The sequence below is a fragment of the Camelina sativa genome, chromosome 11 (genome assembly GCF_000633955.1).
Source record: "Camelina sativa cultivar DH55 chromosome 11, Cs, whole genome shotgun sequence".
NCBI lineage: Eukaryota > Viridiplantae > Streptophyta > Magnoliopsida > Brassicales > Brassicaceae > Camelina > Camelina sativa.
This window is the reverse complement of record NC_025695.1, coordinates 48,641,765-48,666,924: the sequence shown is the minus strand read 5'-3', so window position 1 is coordinate 48,666,924 and position 25,160 is coordinate 48,641,765. Positions and strand designations below refer to the sequence as shown.

The 25,160-nt window shown below is 34.7% G+C and overlaps 3 protein-coding genes across 3 annotated transcripts in view; all 3 read right to left on the bottom strand.

The window, feature by feature from the left end:
• Positions 1-925, bottom strand: part of LOC104727226 (phosphoenolpyruvate carboxykinase [ATP]-like) — a 4,084-nt gene extending 3,159 nt beyond the window's left edge. The window contains exons 1-2 of the mRNA XM_010446276.1: positions 695-925; positions 271-574 (exon numbers count right to left, since the gene is read on the bottom strand). Of these exons, the coding sequence (XP_010444578.1) occupies positions 271-566 (296 nt within the window). The 5' untranslated portion in view covers positions 567-574; positions 695-925. The remainder of the gene's footprint in view (positions 1-270; positions 575-694) is intronic.
• LOC104727225 lies at positions 5,108-7,850 on the bottom strand. The gene is made up of 2 exons (XM_010446275.2): positions 7,218-7,850; positions 5,108-7,127 (listed from the first exon to the last, which is right to left on the bottom strand). The coding sequence occupies exons 1-2, from the start codon at positions 7,614-7,616 to the stop codon at positions 5,370-5,372; spliced, it is 2,157 nt and encodes a 718-aa protein (XP_010444577.1). The 5' UTR covers positions 7,617-7,850; the 3' UTR covers positions 5,108-5,369.
• LOC104727223 (auxin-responsive protein IAA9-like) lies at positions 16,755-20,189 on the bottom strand. Its single transcript, XM_019233052.1, is given in 8 exon segments — positions 16,755-17,112; positions 17,390-17,451; positions 17,608-17,749; positions 17,871-18,097; positions 18,190-18,653; positions 18,656-18,740; positions 18,833-19,431; positions 19,945-20,189. Coding segments are annotated over 7 exon segments (1,575 nt in total). The 5' UTR covers positions 19,384-19,431; positions 19,945-20,189; the 3' UTR covers positions 16,755-17,068.

Genomic DNA, 25,160 nt, shown 5'->3' with positions numbered 1-25,160 from the left:
CTTATAAAAAAAAAAAAAAAAAAAATCGAAAATCAATAACAAGATTTTGGAAACCTTTCTAATCATTAAAATAAAGAAAATCACCATTATAAATCACGAATTCCTTGTAATTTTCGAATTTGTGATTGGTTAGAAAAATTAGCCAAATTGGTACGCATATTTATAGGCATAAGAATTAGTATATTTTCTTCCATTCACATATTCTAAAAAAAAAATATGTCACTGGACCTTCAGCCATATTAATAACAAATGTATAGGATTATAATATACCTGACGGATTGAAGCATGTTCTCGGCGGAGACAGGAGTGGTGGGGCCACTGGTTCCGGTGACACCAGCGACACCGCCATCTCTAAGAGGAGTGGTCGGGGCAGATCGTTTCTTCTGGAGACTGTGAAGCTCGTCGATGGTCTGAAAGTTGACCGGCGGTGCGGTGTCGTCCTGGCACACACTCGGCGACGGAGATTTGGCTCCCTTCTCCGTGGTGATCCTCGGAAGCGCATCACGCGCCGCCGCAGCCGAGAAACTGAAGTCTCCACCCGTATTCTCATTTCCGTTTCCCGCCATTTTGCTAACTTCGCATTAAGATCAAAACACACGATTATAACTATTAACACTCACACAACATATATTACAAACGTAGATGAATGAATTTAAAGAGATGTATGAAGAACAATGTAATGTAATATTAGTACCGCAATGTCTTCCTTTCTTCTTCTTTAGTTTTCTTGTGGAAAGAATAAGAAATATATAAATACGAAAATAAAACAAAATTTGTGTCAAGGAGAGATCAACGGCTGTGCTGGGGAAGAGGCAGAAGAGGCCACTTTTATAGGCTTCCTTTTGACTCAGTTTCTTCTCTTTTGATCAAATTACGCGTTTTAGATTTAACCCTGACCGATAGTAATTTTGTCTATAATTGAATGATGATTATCACGTTTGCTCATATATATAGAAATGTTTTCATATTTGGGAGGATTTTGTATATAGATAATACTTTTTAATGTTATGTGGATAATGCTACCATTAGTCCACTGTATATGATAATTAGATGACTAGGCATTACGTTGATTTAGACTCATTTGTAAATCTTAATTAATTAGGATACTAATTATAATTTACTTGTGCACATGGGTGGATCCGATGGACGAGAATGTGTATTCATGTCTTCACGTTTGGAATTAGTTAAGAAACAATTCCAATAACATTCAATATAATTTCGATAAGATTTTCTAAATGTGTTTCGATTTAAATATGTATGCTTCCGTTTTCAAATTATACAGTAAAACCTTTATAAATTAATAATGTTATGACCAAAACATTTTATTAATTTATAGTGATATTAATTTATCTATAAATTAATAATTATTATTTTATAATGTAAATTAATAATTATTAATTTATAGATATATTTTTAATAGTTTAATTTTAAAAAATTATGAATTGAAACAACTTTAACAAAATAAAATTAGACTTTCAGATGTTCTAAATTTTATGATATTGGAATTAAATTTGTAATATTTAGAAAACATTATTAACAATAAATTACAAATACAATACACAAATTCACTTATACACATGACATACATAAATTCAAAATTATGAATAATAATATCAATTGTTGTATTTTAATAGTAAATTAAACTATCAAAATGTAAATGATGTATATCTAGAAATTGAAAACTTAAAAAAATGTAGTTATCTTTATGACATGTTACAAAATATTTTATATCATTATAGTTTGAAAATACAACATAACAATTATTTTATAGATATGAGCTTTAGGAGAAACATACATTATTATATCAGTATATATATATATATGTAATTTACATGATTATTAATTTATGATATTATTAGGACTATATTTTATATGGAGATTTCAAAAAAATTATTATCTTATTATCTTATCGAATTTTGTTATTTTTTACACTAATCTGACTTAAGTTTAACAAAATTTATTAATTTATAGTTTTTATTAATTTAAAGAGTATTAATTTATAGAAGTTTTACTGTAAATCGCTTTCCTCAATCTTATCCGTACATTTACAAAAAGTATTTTTGTAAAGGATTTTATTATTCTAATCAAATGTGCGTACAGTTGTTTGACTTAGATTACATAATAATTTTCCAATTCGCTTCGACAATTTTTTTCCTGGGTATATTAACATGTTGTGATATATATTTTTTTGACTTATTATATAAAAATAATTAGCTAAAAAACACAAATATTAAGATATCAAAATTCAACCAAGAGAAACATATTGTAGAATACAAATAATTAGAAATTATCAAGTTAATATAAATTATGTATAGAAATTTGATAAAATCTAATAAAATGGAAGCTTTAAAACTCGTATATAATGGGACAAACAGAGTATAGAATATATATTTTGTAATAAAAATATGAATTTAGCCTATTAATATTATATGTTTTTTTATCTTGCATTTGTATTGTTCATTCATTGATTCTGTAAATCAAATCTATCAATAAAAAAAATCAATACCATTATATAGCTGTCTTTTAAAAAAATAAAAACCAAAATTATAATTTGAAATATATACTATTTTCTTTTAAAAGTCCACCGCCAAAGAAAAAACATATTGGTTGCTTTCAGAAGCTAATTTACAACATTTCGGGAAAGGTCAAATACGAGTTCAACTGGTTTTTTACGATCTCTTGTAATCTAATGCACAATGTAATAACATATATACTTTATTTATGTGATGTTAGTATGTTACTAGTTGCATCGCACAAGTCATCAATTAACAAATGTTAGAAATAAAATCCTTGAATTAATTTAAACAAAGGTGGACAGTCCAACGTGTGCTGTGTAGTAAAGGAGGAGGCTTAACTTGAAAATTAGATAAATTTAATTATAATCAACCTTTTTACAAAGCCAAGTGTCAGTATACTAATCTGGACCGTTGATTTTCAAGGGACGGCGATCGGAAGGTCAATGGTTGACAGCTTTTTTTTTTTTGCTCCATCAGTCACAACCACGTCAGCTGCCTTATCTCTGTGACGCATTACGAGGAATTAATATTATCGACACGTATACCTTTTGAGACTTGAGAGAGTTGACCAAACTTTTTTTTTTTTAAACTTGTCAAAATCTCATCAATTTACCATTAAATAGACTAATAGAGAATTCGGTGATTTACGTTTTCGAATGCAAGCCCATATTTATTTGGGCTTCAGCCCGTAATCCTATTTTATGATGGACTTTGCTTTACAGAGAGATTAAGGTAATTTTCGACATCTTTATTTGTGGGTCGTTCCACACCAGGCAGTGACCGGCACGGACGGTGAAGGCTTTTAATTTGGGAAAAGCCATATACAGTAAAACCTCTATAAATTAATAATGTTGGACCAAGACTTTTTATTAATTTATAGTAATATTAATTTATCTATAAATTAATAATAATTATTTTATAGTGTAAATTAATAATTATTAATTTATAGATATATTTTTAATTGTTTAATTTTTAAAAAATTATGAATTGAGACAATTTTTGTAAAATAAGATTATACTTTTGGATTTTGTAAATTTTATGGTATTGGAATTGAATTTGAAATAATTAAAAAATATTATTGGCAATGAATTTTTAATATTATAGACAAATTCACTTATACACATGACATAAATATTCAAATTTATGAATAAGAATATCAATTATCGTATTTTAATAATCTATCAAACTATCAAATGTAAATTATGCATATTTAGAAATTGAAAACTTTAAAAAGTTTTAGCTGTTTTATGAAATGTTATAGAATATCATTATAGTTTGAAGATACAACATAACAACTGTTTTATAGATATGAGGTTTAAGAGAAACATATTTTACTATATCAGCATATATATATATATATATATAAATTTACATGATTATTAATTTATGATATTATTGGGATCATATTTTACATGGAGATTTCAAAAAGATTATTATTTTATTATCTTATCGAATTTTGTTATTTTTTATACTGTCCCGACTTAGGACTAGCAAAATTTATTAATTCATAGTATTTATTAATTTATAGAGTATTAATTTATATAGGTTTTACTGTATAATGGGCTTACTTACACGTACATGGTAACGAACTTTAAAAGCTAAAAAGCCATATAGAATACATGGTTATCAAAAATCAAAACTCGAAAATACAGTACTAATATGCTCTTATACATTGTTTTAAAACAAATCGGATGATAATCATGATATGGATAATGTGATGGGATAACATGATTTTAGGACGGATCAGATACCAAATATGTCCATGTCCTGAAATTTCAAGATGAAAATCTGATCATATCCACTTTTTACCTAAACACTCAACAAAGGTAATCTGTCTCCCCTTTTATAAGTTGTAATCAACCCATGTGTGATTGATGGAGGTTAGATTAGTACTCTCCTCTTTCAGTCTTGATTTGACCATTAGTTTGAGATTCTTCGGCCACTGATCATTATAGAATCATATCGAGAAGTGGACCTTTGACAATAGTTTGATCAATTAATCCATTTAATTAACACATATAAATCATTGCCTTAAAAAAACAAATGTAACTTGGCCGCTGGCTACATTAATAGTTAAATGAAAAGAAAGCATTGCAACATTCCCAACCGGCGCAATCCCACCACGGTCCATCCCACTCAACGATTCACCAACAACCCCAATCCACATGCCCGTGCCCCACGCACTATTTATATCCTTCAAACCCGGTGCAACCAACACCGTGGAAATAGGCTTATTAGCCCTGTAACCCCAATCAAAATCCTTTAATACTACTATTATTATTATAAAACAACCTTGGAATACACTTTTTATGGTATCCTACTAAGTTTTCTATCACAAAAAAATAGGCTATAATGATGATCACATGACTAATCATGATCATTCATATGAAAATGTGTAAAATATAATAAATCCCCTAAGCTTAAACGACAAGATAATATTAACCAAGTAGAAGTTAACTTTTGATTTTGAAGTCCAGCATTACAAAGCACACTCTAATCCACTATAGACTTTCATTTTATTTTATCTACAAATTCTTTTTCAGCTTTTCAGTCATATGAATTTGGATTTTCTGAAGATTACAGAAAGGAAGAAGATAAAAAAGACCAATTAATTTCTCAAGTAGGGTCTCAATCTCTCTGCATACAAAAGGCCACACCCGTCGGCTACTGCTTGTCACTATCATCCACCTTAGTAGTACTAGACTACTAGTAGAGTAGTAGGGGTCCTTTTCTAAATCATACTTCTATTATTAATTTATACCTTACTAAATTATTGGCTATTATATTGTCTATTAATATATAACAAATATATTCAAAAATCATTGAAATGGAATTTATGGAAGAAAAAAAAAATTAAAATCTGGCATTTTCCAAGCCGTGCATATCGCTGACTCGATTTAAATGCTTCCTCATAATAGCCACTTTAGCTAACTTCTCGGCTGCTCTCCAAGCCGAAGTTGGTGTAAGCTGCTCCGGTTTCTCTTCAGCTCGGTTTACTAAACCATTTCTCGGTTTAATCCGGCTCAGCTCAGCTAACTCACCCTCTAAGCTCCTTATTAAACAATCATCATCCGTAGCATTGGACCTAGCCGTCGTTAGGACCTGATAAGCTCCAGCTAAGTCTTCACGCTCGATAAGCCGACGTGAATCAGCTACGGCGCGGCACACCGAGTGTAGATTCCTGAGCCGTTCGATGCTCGAGGATACGAATCTGACTGACTGTGGCCGTGGGATCAAAAACCGTTTCTCTTTAGGACACGTCATCGGCTGATGTGTCATAGGGTCAACGATCGAAGACTGTACGGACATTACATGGTGGGAACCACTCGACGAAGTCGGCACTTTGAGCTCAACGAGAAACTCTCTCTCCTCCCCGGCGAACAAATCTCCGACCACGACGACCGAACCGGATCCGAAACTCTCGGATCGACCGGTTAAAGAGTAAACCGATGAAATCTCGGTCAAATTAGATCCACTGACCAAACCTAGGTTAAGCTTCACGTCATGGAGAGCCACGTTGAGCAACGAAGCGATTCGCTCGGTGAACGCGTCTCGAAGCGGCGCGTGATGCAACGCTCCCGGAGACGCGATGTAGACGTAGTGAACCGGGATCTCCGAACGGGATAAGCGCGTGGTCGAAACGACGAACGGCGCGCGCGTTGAGTTTAGTTTAGCTTTCAAAACCGCCTCCGGTTGATCCTGACCGTCCGATAAAACAAAAATGCTCGCCGACGGGTTCTTCTCCCGGCGATCTTCAACGACTTTAACCGCTTTCTTCAACGCGTCGTTAACTGTCATTCCTACACCGGCGGTGGTTTCAATTCCGACGAGTGCGTCGACCATCCGCCGCGCCGATCGTCTTCCTTTCGCCGTCATCCGTCGTAACGGTATTAACCGTTTCGATCCCCTCGAGAAAACGACGATTGATAACCGATCCATATCTCGGAGCAAAGAGATCACCGATCTCATCGCGTGCTTCACCGTCTGCAGATTAGCTCCGCCGTTGCTCAAATCGAGAACCGTCACCACATCTATCGACGGCCTTCGCGCTTTAATCGCGTCTGTGAACGAAGACGACGACGACGCTTTCAATTTCATGACGACGACGTGTGTCTCCTTCCTTTTCCCGGTTTCCACAACGGCGGATTCCGGTTGCAACCTAACTTCCAGGTTGCCGGAGATTGAAGGAGTCGGATCAGTCGAAGAAGGCGCAATCGAAGAATCGGCGAAGAATCCGGGGAACTCATCGTCATCTTCAACGTCGTCGTTTTCGTCGGATTCATGAATAGTGTTGATCTGAGCAAGAGAAACCGGCGAGTAAGCTAACGGCTCGTCGTCGTTGTAAACTCTAAGAGATTTCCCAGTCTTGATTTCTCGGATCTCGGGTTTTCCATTCGGGTCGGATCCGAAGTTGTTAGTGACAGCCGTAGAATTAGACTTGGGGGTGTGGTTCCACGCGGCGGAGCAAAACGGACAACGCTTGTCTTCTAACCTAACGGCGCAAGAGAGGTGAAAAGAATGTGAACACTCCGCCGTGAAAATCGCCGCCGTGGAATTGGTTTGGTTTGGGTTCACTCTTTGCAAACAAATCCCACATCTGCTACTATTACTCTGTATCCACACCAGAAAAAAAAAACAGAGCTTTAGAGATTAATTGAACTTAGTAATTAGTATAACCAAGTTAAGAGGTAAAGTAAGTACCTTGTTGAGAAGAAGCGTGGCACGGAGGAGAGAGACGCCGCCGTGAGAGGAAGAAGAAGATGATTTAGGAGAAGAAGGGTTAGAGAAAAACTTGGGACTTGAGCTGTTACTTGTCCTTGGAGTAGCATTGCTTGTGGTCCTGCACTGGAGTTTTGGACTAGTTGGAAGAGATGGGAGAGTGACTGCGGTTGATGAGGCGGAGCGGCATCCAGTGCCACCACCACCACCACCACGAGATCGGAGACGAGGAGTTGAAGGGTTGGATAAAAATCCAAACTTTGAACGGAACCTTGGAGTGGGAATTGGAGGATCAGCGTTATGAATGTGTTGAGGTTGTTGTTTATCTTCTTGATTACTTGGAACGGAAGTGCAAAACGCTTTTCTCCAACCAAACACCATTTTCCAAGCTTTGTTTCCTTCTTCTTCGTCTTCGTCTTCTTCTTGTTCTATTTCTCAAAGTAGTTATAGAGAATAAGGGAGAGGACTTTGGGCATGGATCATAAGGAAGATGGAGAAATTAAATACTAAAGATAACGACTAAAGAGAGAGACGTTTTTTTCTTTAGTGATGTTAATGTTTATTTTAATTCTTAGGACATATGAAAAGGTTAAAAAATGTAACTTTATGCGTCTGAAATGGCTTTTGTTTCCATTTGCATGTAAGTATTTTGTTTGCCTCGAAGAAAATCATATCACTGAATCACTGATCTTTTACGTCCCGCTTTTTTATTTTTTTTTGGGTCAAAATTGTTATTTTTTTTATTTGAAAATGATATCATTGGGATGGACGATAAAGTAAGATAAAAGTCAACGGTATAACCGACCATATGCAAGCAAAAGAGATTTCAATTAACTTAAGACGCGGAGATCTTTGTTTCCCAATTTGCATGTAAAACCATTACTAAACATTTAACAATTAGTATATTGATTGTTCAATGTGTGTTCCTCTTGAATGTTCTACATTGTGGTTTGATTATAATATTTAAACTCGTCGGATTATTCGAAATGCAAATTATATGATAGAGTGAAGGTCAAACATGTGGCACGTGACACTAGAATCTGAGCAATAAACGGTAAGCTTGTTTTTAGAACCAAAATAATATATATCAAAATGGAAAATTTACATAGATAAGATAATACAAAAATACGTCGTAGTAAGAGGTGTATTGTGTTGATTGAGATATATAAGTTGAATCTGATAGTTATGTTCTTTTCGATAATCTATGCATTACATGCTGACTGGATATAATTTACCTATAAGTTTTGGATTCGGGATTACAAAATGAAAGAAAAGTTTAGATGTTGTTTGATGGAGAAAGATCGAAGTGCATACTTTTTTTTTTTTTTTTCATTTATCTACCAACAAAATAATATTAAAATTTTCAACATTTCGAAATATCCAAATTATACAATTATATGATGACGACAAGAGCTAATGATATGACATAAAGATTAGACTGGTCCAAGGCCAGCAAATTTTGAATTCTAGCCATGTTTTTTGTTTTGATTTTTTTACTTCGATAGTTGTTCCTTTATGTATTACTTAATATGTTGACAACCTTTTTATTGGCTGATCAAGTTATTAAGATTACTCTATTGGCTGATCAAGTGATTAAGAGGATAACGTAATACTAGATCAAAGGTATAAAACTCCATAATATAAATTACTAGGAAAAATCCCACCCTTTGCGTGGGTTATATTAATATATTAGTTATATATATATAATTAAATATAATTCTTTATTTTAATTTTTGTATTAGAAATAATATAGTTGATTTTATATGTTCCAAGATAAAATACTCATACATAGACTTTTAAATATGTAATATCAAAAAACATTTATTTATTAAATTTAATAAAAATGTATGGTCAAATACGTACACCTAGACTTTCTTAGGAATCATAGTATCTGCAAATGTTAAATTTCTAAGAAAATTGAAATAAACAGAGTTTTAGGAGTAGGAAATTAGGAAGTAATTATGATGTAAGAACTGAAAATGCAATATAGGTGTTGATATAAAGACGTTTGGTAGCTAAAAATTAGGAGGGAATCATGGTTTCGAGTATTTATTTATTTTGATTTGGGATTCAAATTTCGAAACTGCTAACTTATGTTTGTATAGTAATTAGTAGAGGGGTTTGGGATATTTTATATTGGGAAGCAAATATTTTAGCGATTGTTTTGGAAAGAATTGAGTGTTCACAATAGAAAATTACTGAGACGCTACATACATTTGAGATTCTAATGTACCTCCTGCAAGTTAAATAAACTTTTAACCTTCATCAGTGCCATAACCTGAAGCTCCTAAAGCCAACATTCCAGGAGCGAAGAATGCCAATTCATCCATTTGAATATAATAGAGAAAGAAGCAATGTCATACCTACAAAGTTTTCAAGAAAGAAAATCCAACAGGCCATATGAGAAAGTGAACAGGGAAACCTAAGCAGCACAGGAAAATAGTGGTGGCATATCCCATTGTCTCACAATTCTACAACTCCAGATGTATGTTTCTCTTTTCATCATTCAAGTTAGACTGTTTGTAGTCACTGACAGCAGCTGCAGAGGAGAAGAAAGTATCATATCCACACTAAAGAGTCAATATATAAAATTCACATATAAAGTGAAACAACTTAAAATTACATGTGATAAGAACCAATGGAAATGCAATGCTTCCTCCATTCAAGTTTTGAGGTTGGAGAGACAGTTTGTAGTCACGGACAGCTGCAGAGGAGAAGAAAGCATCAGAACAACACTAAGAGTCATTATCGAAAAGGAAAATCTCATAAATTAAGTGAAAAATTACATGTGACAAACCTTTGTTTTTGTTTTTATCTNATTTTGATTTGGGATTCAAATTTTGAAACTGCTAACTTATGTTTGTATAGTAATTAGTAGAGGGGTTTGGGATATTTTATATTGGGAAGCAAATATTTTAGCAATTGTTTTGGAAAGAATTGAGTGTTCACAACAGAAAATTACTGAGACGCTACATACATTTGAGATTCTAATGTACCTCCTGCAAGTTAAATAAACTTTTAACCTTCATCAGTGCCATAACCTGAAGCTCCTAAAGCCAACATTCCAGGAGCGAAGAATGCCAATTCATCCATCTGAATATAATAGAGAAAGAAGCAATGTCATACCCACAATAGGGAAACCTAAGCAGCACAAGAAAATAGTGGTGGCATATCCCATTGTCTCACAATTCTACAACTCCAGATGTATGTTTCTCTTTTCATCATTCAAGTTAGACTGTTTGTAGTCACTGACAGCAGCTGCAGAGGAGAAGAAAGTATCATATCCACACTAAAGAGTCAATATATAAAATTCACATATAAAGTGAAACAACTTAAAATTACATGTGATAAGAACCAATGGAAATGCAATGCTTCCTCCATTCAAGTTTTGAGGTTGGAGAGACAGTTTGTAGTCACGGACAGCTGCAGAGGAGAAGAAAGCATCAGAACAACACTAAGAGTCATTATCGAAAAGGAAAATCTCATAAATTAAGTGAAAAATTACATGTGACAAACCTTTGTTTTTGTTTTTATCTCAAGTGCTACTGCAGCAACCATCAAATCAGATGAAACGAGAAAGAGAAAACAGAACAAAGAGCAACCCAAGTGCTACTGCAGGGTTAGTAGTATAACTTGGTAAATCTCAAAAATCCAAGTAAAAAAAGAACAAAGAGAGGAGAACAGAGTTAACTTACCTTGGTCAGTCTTCATTCTTCAACCCGACCTGCACAACATATACAGAATTAGATTTAGTTAATTTTACAAGTCTGAATCAAACAACGACTTAAAAGAGAAACCCTGAAAAAAAAAGAACTCTAGAATTTTTAAAACCTGTACTGACCGTCGGTCAAACCAGAAGAAGAGACACCAACTACTGAAACAAAACAACCAACGTCCTCCCTATCCTTACCGGGANCACCAAAATCCTCCTGCAGAATCATCAACGGAGATACTCACGAGTTAGAAGACAAAGACAAGACAAGAGAATATGTCTTACCTTAACTTAAAAAAAATAAAACCCTAGGATTTGTATACCTTAACTTGCTCGTTCGAATAAGAAGCGCCCGTGGAAACCCCAATTCGTCAATTAGAAGACAAAAAGAGAAGAGACACTGAGAGAGTCAGTGTACGTTTTATCAAATTATTCTCTAATTATAATGAAAACAACAAAATCAAACATGAATTTGAACTAACACACACGATGGACTGGGGAAGAAGCAGATATTTACCGTTTTTTTAACAGCAACACCACCTCGTTTCTTCTCTGAGTTAAACGGAAAAGCATAAAGGATAGAAGACCTGCGACCTGGTTGTCTCGAAATTCATTCCCAGCTGAAGGAGAGAAAACATATGAATCATTCTCCCACTCATTATGAGAAAGTGAGACAGGGAAAACCTAAGAAACACAGAACAAAAAAAACAAATGTGGGTCTCCATACCAGAAACCATAAATGATCTTGCGCTCTAGCATGTCATCATCATGTCCACTGATGCCTTTCTTTGGTAGTACGTATCTGATCAAATTTGACAATCATTGAGGCTCATGCAACAAAAAAAAACATGCATACCAAAGTTGGCTAAAGAAGAGATTTAAAAAAAGTAATCATACATATATAAGCACGTCTCATGAGAGGAAACCTACCGAAGGACATTTTGTAAGTGTAAGTGTTTCTTAGAAATAAATATAATGATAAAAATGTTCCAAATTTGGAATTAGGAAGAATAAAAGTTGTACCTCCTCATCCAGAAGAAGACACTCGACACTAAGAAGAAGATTGTTGCGTTTGAAACCACGGGCATCCCAGAAATGGAGTAGACGAATGATGATGGTTGATGTGTCTATATGGACTCGATAATTTCATCGAGCTTGAGATAGGAGAAAATAGGGCTATATGGAAGGGTTGTTTGGGTTTTAAATTTCATGAGGGATGAAATCAAATATATATGTAAAAAGGTAAGGCTTTAAATCGGGGTAGTAATTAGTAAGTTATGGTGGAATCGTAACGGATCACACAATTAAGGGAAGGCAAATAATCAGGAAGGTAATTAGGAAAACACAGCGGTTAGGCAATTTAACCATTAAGTAAAGGCATATAATCAGGGTTGAATTACCTTTTATGGCAGGAAAATAGTAATGTGATAGAACTTAGGAAGGTAATTAGGGAGTCACGGTGGTTAGGTCATTTAACCATTAAGGAGAGGCATAAAATCAGGGTAGAATTAGTTTTAATGGCAGGAAAACCTAAGAACATTTCAAATTTAATAGTTTACCAACCTGGCATGCAGTAAAGAAATAGTTCTATTCAGCGAGTCCAAGCAACATGAAGTTAAATGGGAGGAAACAACAATAAGCATTGCCCAATAAATTAACAGAAACGCTAAATACATTTGAGATTCTAATGGACCTCTGTTGGAAGTTTAATAAAATTTATAACTTCATCAGTGCCATAACCTGAAACTCCTAAAGCCAACATTCCAAAGAAACCTCCCTGAAGAAGAAGAATAAGAAGAAAATAACAGATCAACACTAAAGAGTCACTGACAAACCTCAGTTTGTTTTTGGTCTATGGAATGAGATGAGAGCATACCTTTCTCTGGTAGTACGTAGCTCATCAAATTTGGCAATCATTGAGGGTGATTCCAACACAAAAAAAAAAAAAACATACCAAAGTAAGCTAAAGAAGACAGATTTTTTAAAACAAATCATACACATAACCACGTCTCATGAGAGGAAACCTATACGGTCCATATTGCTGTTTGTTGTAGTGATCCATTGACAACATTATGAGAAAGCTGTTGAGTAGTAATTCCAAAATCTTCCCAGCCAGACGCAGTTTGGTTCTCACAAACCTGAGAGAAAAAGGGAAGAAGATCATTAAAAACATTGCGAACACAGAAGAAGCGATAAACGGGTCTAGGTCTTTCTCTGTCAACTACATACAGAACATGGATGATGAAAACTATAGATAACATTTCAGTTTAAGCTTAACAAATCTCTCTCACAGGACACGATGTAGTAAGCTGAAACGACCTATGACTCTCTCTCAATGATCGTTTTAGATCAATTTAAAAGACCCCTAAATCTGAAAAGAATGGTCAATTATTCAAACTAAAAAGGATCCGACGACCATGAGACGACCTTTAAAAGAGAATCAAAACACGACATTAACTCTACAACCAAATAAGAGAAGTAACCTTGATAGAATTCTACGACCGTCATCAAAAAGAGTATGGCCAGTATCGATTTTAAAACATAACTTAGCCGATCAAAACTTGGAATTACGGAGAGGTGAAGGTGAAGTTTGGGCTTCTTTGTTTATCACTTGACGCCATTAAAGAAAGATCCACACAACCCTGAAATTCTAAATATTAAATCGCACTTCAAATAGGAAATGAAGACCTTTGATTAGAAAAGAGAGGAATAGAGGAGATCGGCAACGGGGATCTGTCGGAGATGAACAGATAAGCATGGAGGATTGGGGAAGAGAGAGAGCCGGGGAAGAGGAGAAGACTACTCGGAGTTTTCGTCGTAATATTTGTGTGGCATTAACCCAGTTACAGCCCATTAGCAAATGCACAATGTACAGCCCATTATGTAGGTAAGGATTTTTTAGAAAGAAGAATTTAGAGGGTGCCACGTGTCGGGTAGAGAGAGCTTTTTAGAGGGTGTAACCCTACTTTATTATATTAGATTGCAATGAATGAATGGAACAGTATGGCCTAAATGACAAGTGGTAAGGCTAATAATTCTATAACACTACGATAACCAATACTCTTTCTACGATTATTTGGATTTACACAAGTGTTCTGTTCATGTGGGCAAAATCTCTCCAAACGTCGTAAGTCCTCCTAACTATGAGAAATAATAATCCGCAAACATTTCTTTTTTACAAATTAGAGTGGTACGTGTTGAGGGGATGCTAAATCAAAGTTGTAGTTACGCATTTGCAAATTGTTTGGTAGGCTTTTTTAAGTGGCTGCCATTGTAGGGGGAGCACATGACTTCGTGCGTGCATGACATCGAATCATTGATTATCATCCAACAGAAACAAAAAAAAAAATTGAACATATTAGTTTCTTAATTTAATTTAGTTGGGTATATAATTTAACATTCGACAGGACTTGTATTTGTATACCTATTAATTCGAAAACTGTGGAAGATCTTTGAGTGTCCTACACAATCACAAATGTACGTATACCTGGTCTGTCCGGACAAAATTGCTAATCAAACCTTTCAAAAGAAAAGAAAGAAAAAAAAAACTTAATTGAACAATAATAATGCTGATACGATTTTGTCCATATATAAATTAGAACATGACCTCCCATGATTGATAACTGATAAGAAATCTATGGATACCATCGATTCGGTGGGTTGTTGAAGGTCTACCAAATCGGAATACACATTCGTACTCAAAATTTTATGTATTTACATTTATCAAGCTTATGTTCTGTGATATTTTGTTGGTAACCCCGTATATTTGATATATTTTCCTAGAGTTTGAATCCAACTGCATGCAAACAGTTCATTCCGACAATTCGATTCTTAAGACTCAGTCGAATATCTTATAAAAAGATTCAGTTGACGCAATTTACCTAATTAGAGGTGTGTCAAACACCTAATGCAGTAATGCTAACTAACGATAAGTCGATATATATACTATTCTTGTATGTGAAATATATGCAGATACTCATAATTGTCCATGTTCCATGTTAATCAGTTTATATATCTACCATCTTACTCATACTTTTTTGGGTTTCTCGTTTGATGAGAAATAATTTTGGGAACTACCAACGATAGATGAGTGTTATAGGTAATGCCACGTTCCATTGTAGAGATGCATAATTCAATTCATATCTGTTGGAGACAAATTTTGACATGTCATTCCCTAAGTCTATTCCATATTTAATTGGAGAAATATTGAATTTAACTATATAGTTTATTGACTTATACAAATAATAGTATGTCCCATTCGAAATAAGTGCATCAAAACGAAGCGAATTAAATGAGATTCACGACCAATGATTGTTGTTTTATGTGTATACTATTAAGTTCACGTGAAGCTACAAGAATCACACATACATACATATAACATTATTTGGATTAGAGTAACAAGAAGGCTGATTAAAATTCGACCCGTAGATTCTCTTTTAATCATATCGATCGAATATATGCTTTGGAATTTGATTAGTTAATGCCTCTTTGAAAAAAATAGATAGCTGAATATAACCTTTCATTTGGGTGGGGTTTAATCATATTGTTTTGTCAACGCTACGAAAATTATTAAAATGAGCATTAAATTATGATTAACACAATTTTTTAGTAGTAATAAATAAACAAACCACCATAGCCATCTGCCAGCCAAAAGGCCCAAAACCAAAGGCGCATTATGTAAGCACCTTCAGGAACAGCAAATTAATAAACGTTCCTTGAAAGAGAGATTATGTAGCAATCTATGTCAATGTATCTTTTTGATTATCTTTCTCAACGATATTATTCGATACTATTTTAAAGTATTCTTATTCACTGAGTTTAAAACTGATTGGTTGCAGTTCATGATACTATTTAAAGATATTATTATAATATGCTGATGAGTTTATACGCACTCATGGGAGTGCTAACAAAATTTAATGGAAGGTTAACAGCTTAAATGAAGATATTAAAACCATCTTTAGTATGACTATTTATGTTGGTTTAAAGATCATTGCATTATCGATTCAGTTAACTGACAGTTATAGAATTATTTATTGGTTTTTAAATTCCATATAAACAGGCATTGAGGAAAATTTAGGGCTAATTAAACACATTTTGATTATTATAATCTTCTAACTCGATGAGCATTTGAACGATGACAAATTGGTTGAGTTAGTTCGGGATCTCATCGATTGCTTATGTTTCCATTTCCCTATCCTCGCTAAATTCGGAATATAAGTATGTGTTATGATTTAATGTTTCCGTATTAAAATATCTGTTACATTTTAACAAATCCACCTCGAACATTTAAGTATATATCTATATCTAAGATTGTTTTGCAAATGCATGCACAGAAAGGGAACCTCTAATGGGTACAATATTCCTTTCTTCACAGCTCACGTGTTACTAATATAAACAAATGGTCTCGTAACGATGCAGATGCAGGAAAATTAGAAGATGGGAGATGAAGTAGAGCGGAGAAAAAAACTGTTACATTACACTAACAAAAAAGACTTAAAAGCGAACTGAACCAAACCGGAAAAGCTAAACCACACTGAAACAAACCGGAAAATTGAAACAAAATCGAGCCTAGACTTTGTTAATAAACCGATTGGTTCCTTTACCGAAGTCACACCGAATTAAACCAAAATTTTATTAATCAAAACCAAACTACTTGGTTTTATTCGAATTCAGGTTTTGCAAACCGTTAAACAACTGACAACCAAAAACAAAAACAAAAAAAACAAATCAAAGCCGAATGGCCCGAATCGTTAAATCGGACAAGAAACAAAAAGGGAGAAGGAAAAGGAAGAGATCAAAAGAGAGAGTAACAAAAAACATTACATCAAATAACCAAAAGTAAAAGTGAAACACACATCCAAAACAAACCAACAAACATTAAACGAAACAACGACCAGTTACTGGTTCGACTAAATCAACAAACAACAAAAAAAAATAGGATCATTTTAATTCTTCTTCATTTTTCCTTACAAACGTAGTCTTACTTACTTTTTTCTTTTTCTTAAAATCTCAGAAACTACTAAGTTGATATCGATGTTTCCAAATTAAAAAGAAACACCGCCAAAAGATCGCACATATTTTGTATATAATTAGAAAGCTTGGTCATTATCATGTTCCATCTTTAAGCTCTCATCTTTGATTTCTCCACTGCTCTCGGAGCTGCAGCTGTAACATCACATTAAAGACATTTCAGAATCAAAGAGTTAGACCAAGCTCCCTAATAAGGGCTTAATACAGTAGTGTTATATACTTGACATGTTTTGTGTTTACTCCCCAAAGAAAACAAGTGATCATACATGATTTTGCTAATTCGAAATTGGCTCCTTGTTACTTTCGTTACAACAACAAATCACTAATTTCATCATACAAACTTCTAATAATGGATCCTGAGAAAGTATTTTGAGTTGTATCTTAAGGAGCAGGGAGAGAAGATAAAACTTACCCAGCCCAATGGCATCACAGCCTTTCATTATCTTCAGCTTCTTGCAGACATCAATGAACATCCTGTAAAATTCCATTGGATCAGCAATCACTCAGGAACGCTTTTACCAATCACAATGATTTAATCTTCTATTGTATGTTTTAGATTTGATTCTAAGATATATGGCAGAGAGAATAGAAAGCTTCCAACAAGTTTTGCAAATAAAAAAGGAAACGTACTCCCACGGAACATCTCCAACAAGCATCCAATCTCCATCCTTGTCCTCATAAGTGAGCACATAGTCTTTTCCATTCAAAAGATCCTTTAGCTTGGTCTCACTAAGCATATCCTTGCCAGCAGCTCCATTAGATCCACATTGACCTAAACATCAAAAAAAACTGTGCAGGTTAAACACTTTGATTGCACTCACTGACCTACACCAATAGAATAACTAATAAAGACGTTTTCAAACACATCACTAGCAATCACTGAAACATCTCACCAAGAGTGAAAGTGGTGAACATTTTCTCTAAAGCTGAAGAAAGCTCCCCGTAGTTAGTGTAGCTCCTCAGGTCAACTTTCCTCAGATAAGGAGCACCATCCATACTGACCTTCACGAAAAGGGCTCCAGAACCTGGCCTCCCATCAACTTCATCACTGTTCTTACAAGTGGTGGCCAATGTGTTCTTCCTGTAGGATCTCACAGGAGGCCAACCAACAATTTGTGCCCTGAAACCAAAAAAAAAAAAACACCAGTTAGGCTGATGGAGAGTAATCCGTATCAAAAATGGGGTGAATGATCCTATTTTTCTAGGTCATACTTGGCTGCAGGTGGACTAGAGCTGTTGTTCGTAGTGCTCGACTGTCCTTTCGGTATGCTCTGTGGCACATCCTTCTTTGTAACAGACTGAGTGGCTGCAGCTTCAGGGAACATCCAGTTCTTCTCAGTATACACTGAACTTTTAGCTTCAGCAAACTGATCCATGGTGTCAGAGAAGCCTCGCTTGTTTCCTGAGGCATTGTTTTTCTGTGAGGAGGAGCAAATGTCATCTTTAGAAGGAAGCAAAGGAAAGAACGGCTTCTCATCTAGCTTTACTGGAGGAGTCATCAAGTTAAGATCTGTGTCTCGTGAACCAGGAAGGCCAAGTGTAAGCTCTGTAGCCTTGAGGCTGAAAGTGGCTTTGTCATCTTCGACAAGACCCGCGGAGAGAGTGGAGCTTCCAACAGAAGAAGAACAATCAGAGAGACCCAAGTAGTTATGCTCTTTTAATCCACCACATACAGATACNCAACTTCATCACTGTTCTTACAAGTGGTGGCCAATGTGTTCTTCCTGTAGGATCTCACAGGAGGCCAACCAACAATTTGTGCCCTGAAACCAAAAAAAAAAAAACACCAGTTAGGCTGATGGAGAGTAATCCGTATCAAAAATGGGGTGAATGATCCTATTTTTCTAGGTCATACTTGGCTGCAGGTGGACTAGAGCTGTTGTTCGTAGTGCTCGACTGTCCTTTCGGTATGCTCTGTGGCACATCCTTCTTTGTAACAGACTGAGTGGCTGCAGCTTCAGGGAACATCCAGTTCTTCTCAGTATACACTGAACTTTTAGCTTCAGCAAACTGATCCATGGTGTCAGAGAAGCCTCGCTTGTTTCCTGAGGCATTGTTTTTCTGTGAGGAGGAGCAAATGTCATCTTTAGAAGGAAGCAAAGGAAAGAACGGCTTCTCATCTAGCTTTACTGGAGGAGTCATCAAGTTAAGATCTGTGTCTCGTGAACCAGGAAGGCCAAGTGTAAGCTCTGTAGCCTTGAGGCTGAAAGTGGCTTTGTCATCTTCGACAAGACCCGCGGAGAGAGTGGAGCTTCCAACAGAAGAAGAACAATCAGAGAGACCCAAGTAGTTATGCTCTTTTAATCCACCACATACAGATACAGTGGTTCCTCTCGAGATGCAATTGCTAGTAGGTGAAGAACTAGCCACAGAGACATTGCTCTGTAGCTCCTCTTCCGGAGACATTGGAATAATACTAATAAGGTTCCTTCAACTGCAACGCTGCTGCTTTACCTACAAAAGATCAAATCAAGGAAACCTACTTCAATTCCTACCAAAATAAAAGAGAAAACATAAAATTCTAGGCTCCCAAGAAACTCTAAATTTGGTTTCTAGGTTATATAGATTCTTATATTCTAAATCAAACCAAACGTAACAACTACTCAAAATCAAAGGATACTAAACAAACACTCGCAACACAAAAGGAAAACAAATATGAAAAGCTAGAAGCTACCAAAATAAAGAAGTCAACTCAAGGTCAGACGAAGAAACTGAACAGGTCCCAGATACATTTTTTTTGGCGAGCTTGATCTCAGATTTCACCTTCTGCAAATTTTTCTATAAACACACCACAAAACCTAAAGAGTATNAAAAAAAAAAAAAAAAAAAAAAAAAAAAAAAAAAAAACTCAATAGCTCGTAGATCTAGTAATTACAAACACAAATTCACACACACACACACGCAAACATGAAACTCGATTACACGGATTTGAGAAAACCTAAAGAAGAGGTAAGAAAATAGTTTTACCTCAAGAGAAAACAAAATCGTAGATGCCGGAAATGGAAAGCTTATGAAGAAGACGATCGAAAGTAACGAATCTCAGAGAGGAAGAGAATAATTTGCAAACTGTAGAAGAGGAATAGCAAAGAGAGAGAGAGAGAGAGAGAAGTGTGTCAAGAAGAAGGTCCTTCCATTAAAGCAGAAGCTTAATTTAATTATTCAATCACCCAGAAAACTCGTAGCCGAGAGAGAGAGAGAGAGAAAGTGGCAGAATAGTAAATAAGTCGAGAAAGTTGCCCATTTTCTTTTGGGTTCACGGATGGGATTCTAAAATCCAACGGTTCAGATTGGATCGTGTTACGAAGGGGCGTTGTTTGATGTATGGGGTGTCGGGAGTCGGATCTTTTTTTCTGGCTCCACCCGGAAAGAGGGATGGATGGATGGATGGATGGATGGATGGTTTTGTCTCCAAATTATTAAATCCCGATTATACCCCTCTTTAATGTTTTATTAAGGCGATTAAAAGAATAAAAAGGGTAAAAAGAGTAAAATAGAAAAAGAGGGGACAAGAAAGCGGCATTCCAAGTCGGTTTGCCGGGTGGTGAATGGGACATCTAACCTCCTCCACTTTATCTCTCTCTCTCTCTCTCTCCACTTTACTAGTACTAATCTCTTTATTAAATTTCTTAATCTTTTTATTTATTTATTTTAATTTAATTTTAATGATAATCTCTTTTGATTCTTTTTAACAATTAATTTTAAAATTAAGAGGATTCCGCCACCTTCCTAATTTCTTTTAAACTTTCATTATTGCATTTCCTTATCTTTCGCTTCTTTCTTTTTACTTAGATTGGCCCAACTGGATGGGCCCCTATTAGTCTCCCAAACTTGAATTTTTTCCGTTTTTTCTTTTGTGTGGATTCATTTTTAGTCTTCTAGATGCTAGATGAATGGTAAATTGATTTTTAATCATGAAACTATAGGTTAACTTTTGTTTTTAATACGGTTACGTGCTAGACTTTTGTTTTAAAAATTTTGGTGAAACTACACTTACTTAGTAAAACTAATGGAATTTTTAAGGTGCATATAAGTTTAAGTTGTATTTTTATCGACTCCCTTTATGGTTTCGAAATAGTGACAAAAAAATATGTACTCTCAAGTTAAAATAAATAAAAAAAAATTGGATTTACCCATTTAATTCTTATGGAAATGTATTTTTTGGTGGTTTTATTGTTTAATCTAAAATTTTGGATATTATTTTTTACAATCATCCCTCATATAATTATTCATTATGGAGTAGTTACTGTGGATGGTAAAAAAAAAAGTAAATTTGTTGGTATTAGTAATAAAAAGGATAATTGTCTTGTACTGTAGATCAAAATAATTTTTCCTTTGTTGTTAATGAACATATTCCTTAATTTATTCACCATTAGAAGATGAAAGTAAAAAAGAAAAAATAAAGGAAGGGTGTAGAAAATGGATTGGGGAAGGGAGCATAATAATAACAAGCAAGGGGGGTGGGATTGAACACGCATGGGAAGCACAAATATCTGACCGTTGGATTTTGATGCTAACAGAGAGAGCGAGAGAGAGAGACCTGTGGGCTGTGTGTGTGTGTGTCTCCGTTCATCATCATCATCATCACCTTCTCTGACTTTTTTTTTCATCATCACTCTTCCGTACCACTCACGTTATCTTTTATTTACCACCCTCTCTCTCTCTCTTTTGTTTTTTATAACCCAAACCAACAAAAAATTGTTTTGCTTTTCCAAATATATTTTAAACATCTCTCTTTTTACAAAAGTCTGAAAAGAACCTTATGCACGAAGAGAAATAGGAACAAAAGAAGAAAAAAAAAACAATATATGCACCGTAAAAAAAAATACAGCTTTTCTTAATATCCTCCATAAAAAGCTTCGACATGTTTTCTTGCTCACACTTTGTTCAATATCATATAATAAATTCGACAATGCATCCATCATTATAAAAAAAACAACTACTTCTGAATTTGTAAATAAATAGACTTTTACAAATAAATCTTAACATATAAAATATTAACAATTCAACATATAGAAACCTTGACGTAGTTTCAAACATCAAATTAAACGCACACACGTTAAACAATTATTTCAATAAAATCTTTTACTAATAAGAAACGGCATTTTGGGTGGAGAATAAAAAAAGTTGTAAATGGGAGTTCTTCATATATAGTAATATTTTAATATGAGGATTTCATAAAGATAAAAGATGTATGGCTAATTAAACAGTGATTAGTAAAAACAAAAAAAAGAATAAAATTATTATTCTACAAGACATGTGGTGTCAAAGAAGGATTTCTTTGCTTGGAAACATAGCAAGTTAGGGGATTACTCGGTGAAATCCGGTTATTGGTTAGCTACTCAGATGGAAAAGGAAAAAATAATTCGAGAGGCAACAGCTTTGCCCTCTTTAAATACCTTGAAAGAGTAAATCTGGAGATTGCAGACTGAACCGAAGATAAAAACTTTTCTTTGGAAACTTCTGAGTATAGCTTTGCCGGTTGGAGATTTGTTATCCCGAAGGGCTGTTATAGTAGATGGAAGATGCCAAGTTTGTGGAATGGCTGGTGAGTCTATTTACCATGTTTTGTTCTCTTGTCCTTTGTCTAGACAGATTTGGGTTCTCTCCAACTATCCGTCGCCAGCTCCAGAGGAGAAATCGGTCTATGCACATATGCATCATTTGCTAAGCAACAGAGAAAACCAGCTTTGGCACTTTGAAATCAAGAAAAGTTTTCCATAGATACTGTGGAGAATATGGAAAAACAGGAACAATTGGGTCTTTAATGGAAAATCCTTTTCGCCAATGGAGACAGCCGTGAAGATTAAAGAGGATGTCGAGTTGTGGTTCTCAGCTCAAATGGTTGAACAACCACACCAAACTATACAATCCAACTTGACTGGTTTTCAGAGACATGAAGATCAATCGATGGTTCAGGATCAGTGGAATCCTCCTCCGCAAAATTGGTTGAAGTGTAACATTGGTTCCTCTTGGTCAAAAAAGAAGGAATTGGTTGGGGCTTCTTGAGTGGTAAGAGATGTTACTGGTGTTGTTGTGATGCACAGTAGAAGAGCTTTCTCCAATATAAAGTCTAAACAAGAGGCAAATCTAATTTGTGTGGTTTGGGCCATCGAGAGTATGATCAGCCACAAATTAGGCAAGATTATCTTTGCATTGGAGGATATTGTCTTGGTGGGTGCGGTTAATAGGCCAAAGGCGTGGCCATCTTTTGGTTTTCATTCTGCTCAGATCTTATCGGTATTGTGTGGAATCGATGAATGGAAACTTGTTTATGAATCAGGGATTTCTAATAGAGGAGCTTTTCTCATTGCACGTAGTGTGTCCGGAAATAGTAGGCTTCACTCGTATGCAGCGGCAGGTTTTCCTTTTTGGTTAACAGGTCTTTTCAATGATGAGAGAGTTGGATCCTCTTTGTGAACTATCCTTTTGCGAGTAGTACTCTTTGATGGAGCCATTTTTTTGTAAAGACCTCTGATGATCTGGATAGTGTCTCAGATGAATTAATGACTAACTATTAATTTTTTGGTCTTTGTACAGCACATGACTTTCCTCAAATCATATAGTAACCCATATCTTCTCTACTAATATAATTTCAGTTGCGACAAAAAAAATATTATTACAAAACAAAAAAAAGAAAGGTAAACAGTAGATCAGGNGTCTTTTCAATGATGAGAGAGTTGGATCCTCTTTGTGAACTATCCTTTTGCGAGTAGTACTCTTTGATGGAGCCATTTTTTTGTAAAGACCTCTGATGATCTGGATAGTGTCTCAGATGAATTAATGACTAACTATTAATTTTTTGGTCTTTGTACAGCACATGACTTTCCTCAAATCATATAGTAACCCATATCTTCTCTACTAATATAATTTCAGTTGCGACAAAAAAAATATTATTACAAAACAAAAAAAAAAAAGGTAAACAGTAGATCAGATTAGTAGTAGCATTTGCGAGTACAAATAATGCGGGTTGAGACAAGACAACAGGACCCACAGTGCTTTTGTCCTTCACGCTTATTTTATTAGTCTTCGATTAATGATGATGATGCCACTACACACCCCCGTTTAATTACTACTCTAATTTCGTTTTTTATTAATTAATTAATTAACAATTAGAAAGATCAATTAATCAACGACAAGACATGTTCTACTGTTTATTTGGGCCCAGACTCTTTTACACACTAGCAGCATATACAATATATAAAAAATTCCTAATTGGGCTTTTAATTCACTATTTGTAACATTGGCCCATAAGTCACTATCCCTTATTGATGGACCTGACCTGTTTATTTAGTTAGTACTTAGTAGTAGTATACGCTCTCTCTCTCGGTACTGAGGTTCTGAATTTAGTAATATGTACGTACGATATTTTTCTTCGTTAGCCAGTCACGTTGCTGTCAATGTTTATACTGTATTTATCTGTATACAACAAAACAAATAATTAATTATTGTCCAATTGTTATAGATTATATACCTCTTTCTTATTTACGGTCAAACGACTAGGAAACTAAATCGGATTTGCACAGCAAAATACTATAATTAATTTTTAGTACTTTCGTATAAGACAATGTACCAAGACGTGATCATTCATTTTTAATACATGAGAGAGCCATTAAAGTATATTTGACCCAAAATCAAATACACCTTCGAGTTTTCACATAAGACCTCCTGTAAGATATTTCTTCATCCCTCATAATAAAGTAGTACTACATTAGATAACATTTAAAATGATAGATATATAATCTAGCTGTATATGGATTGGATTAAATAAAAAAATCGTTTTTCTTTTTCTTCTATATATCGAATAACACCTGTGTTTGGATGAGTACCTATCGCTATGGGTCTTGGTCTACATCAACATGGTCCCCCTACAGCTTAGTTTTTACTTGTGCAACAGGTTTGGATTTTCCTATAACATAAGAGCTATAAATGCATATTAAGTCAATTTCTCTATTTAATCAAATCTTTTTGTGTTTCTAGAATTGATGTCACCGAATCGCTATGTATCTTTGATTAGATTGGAGAAGAGACAGATTTGCGTCACTCTCAAAAACAAACCGAGCAACATGCTGCATACTTTTTGAAATCCTAATTAGTACGTAGATGATATATCTATGTACTTCATTAGTGGATTAATGAAAGATTATATTTAAAAACGTTTTACGGGTTTTGCTTAGGACAAAAAT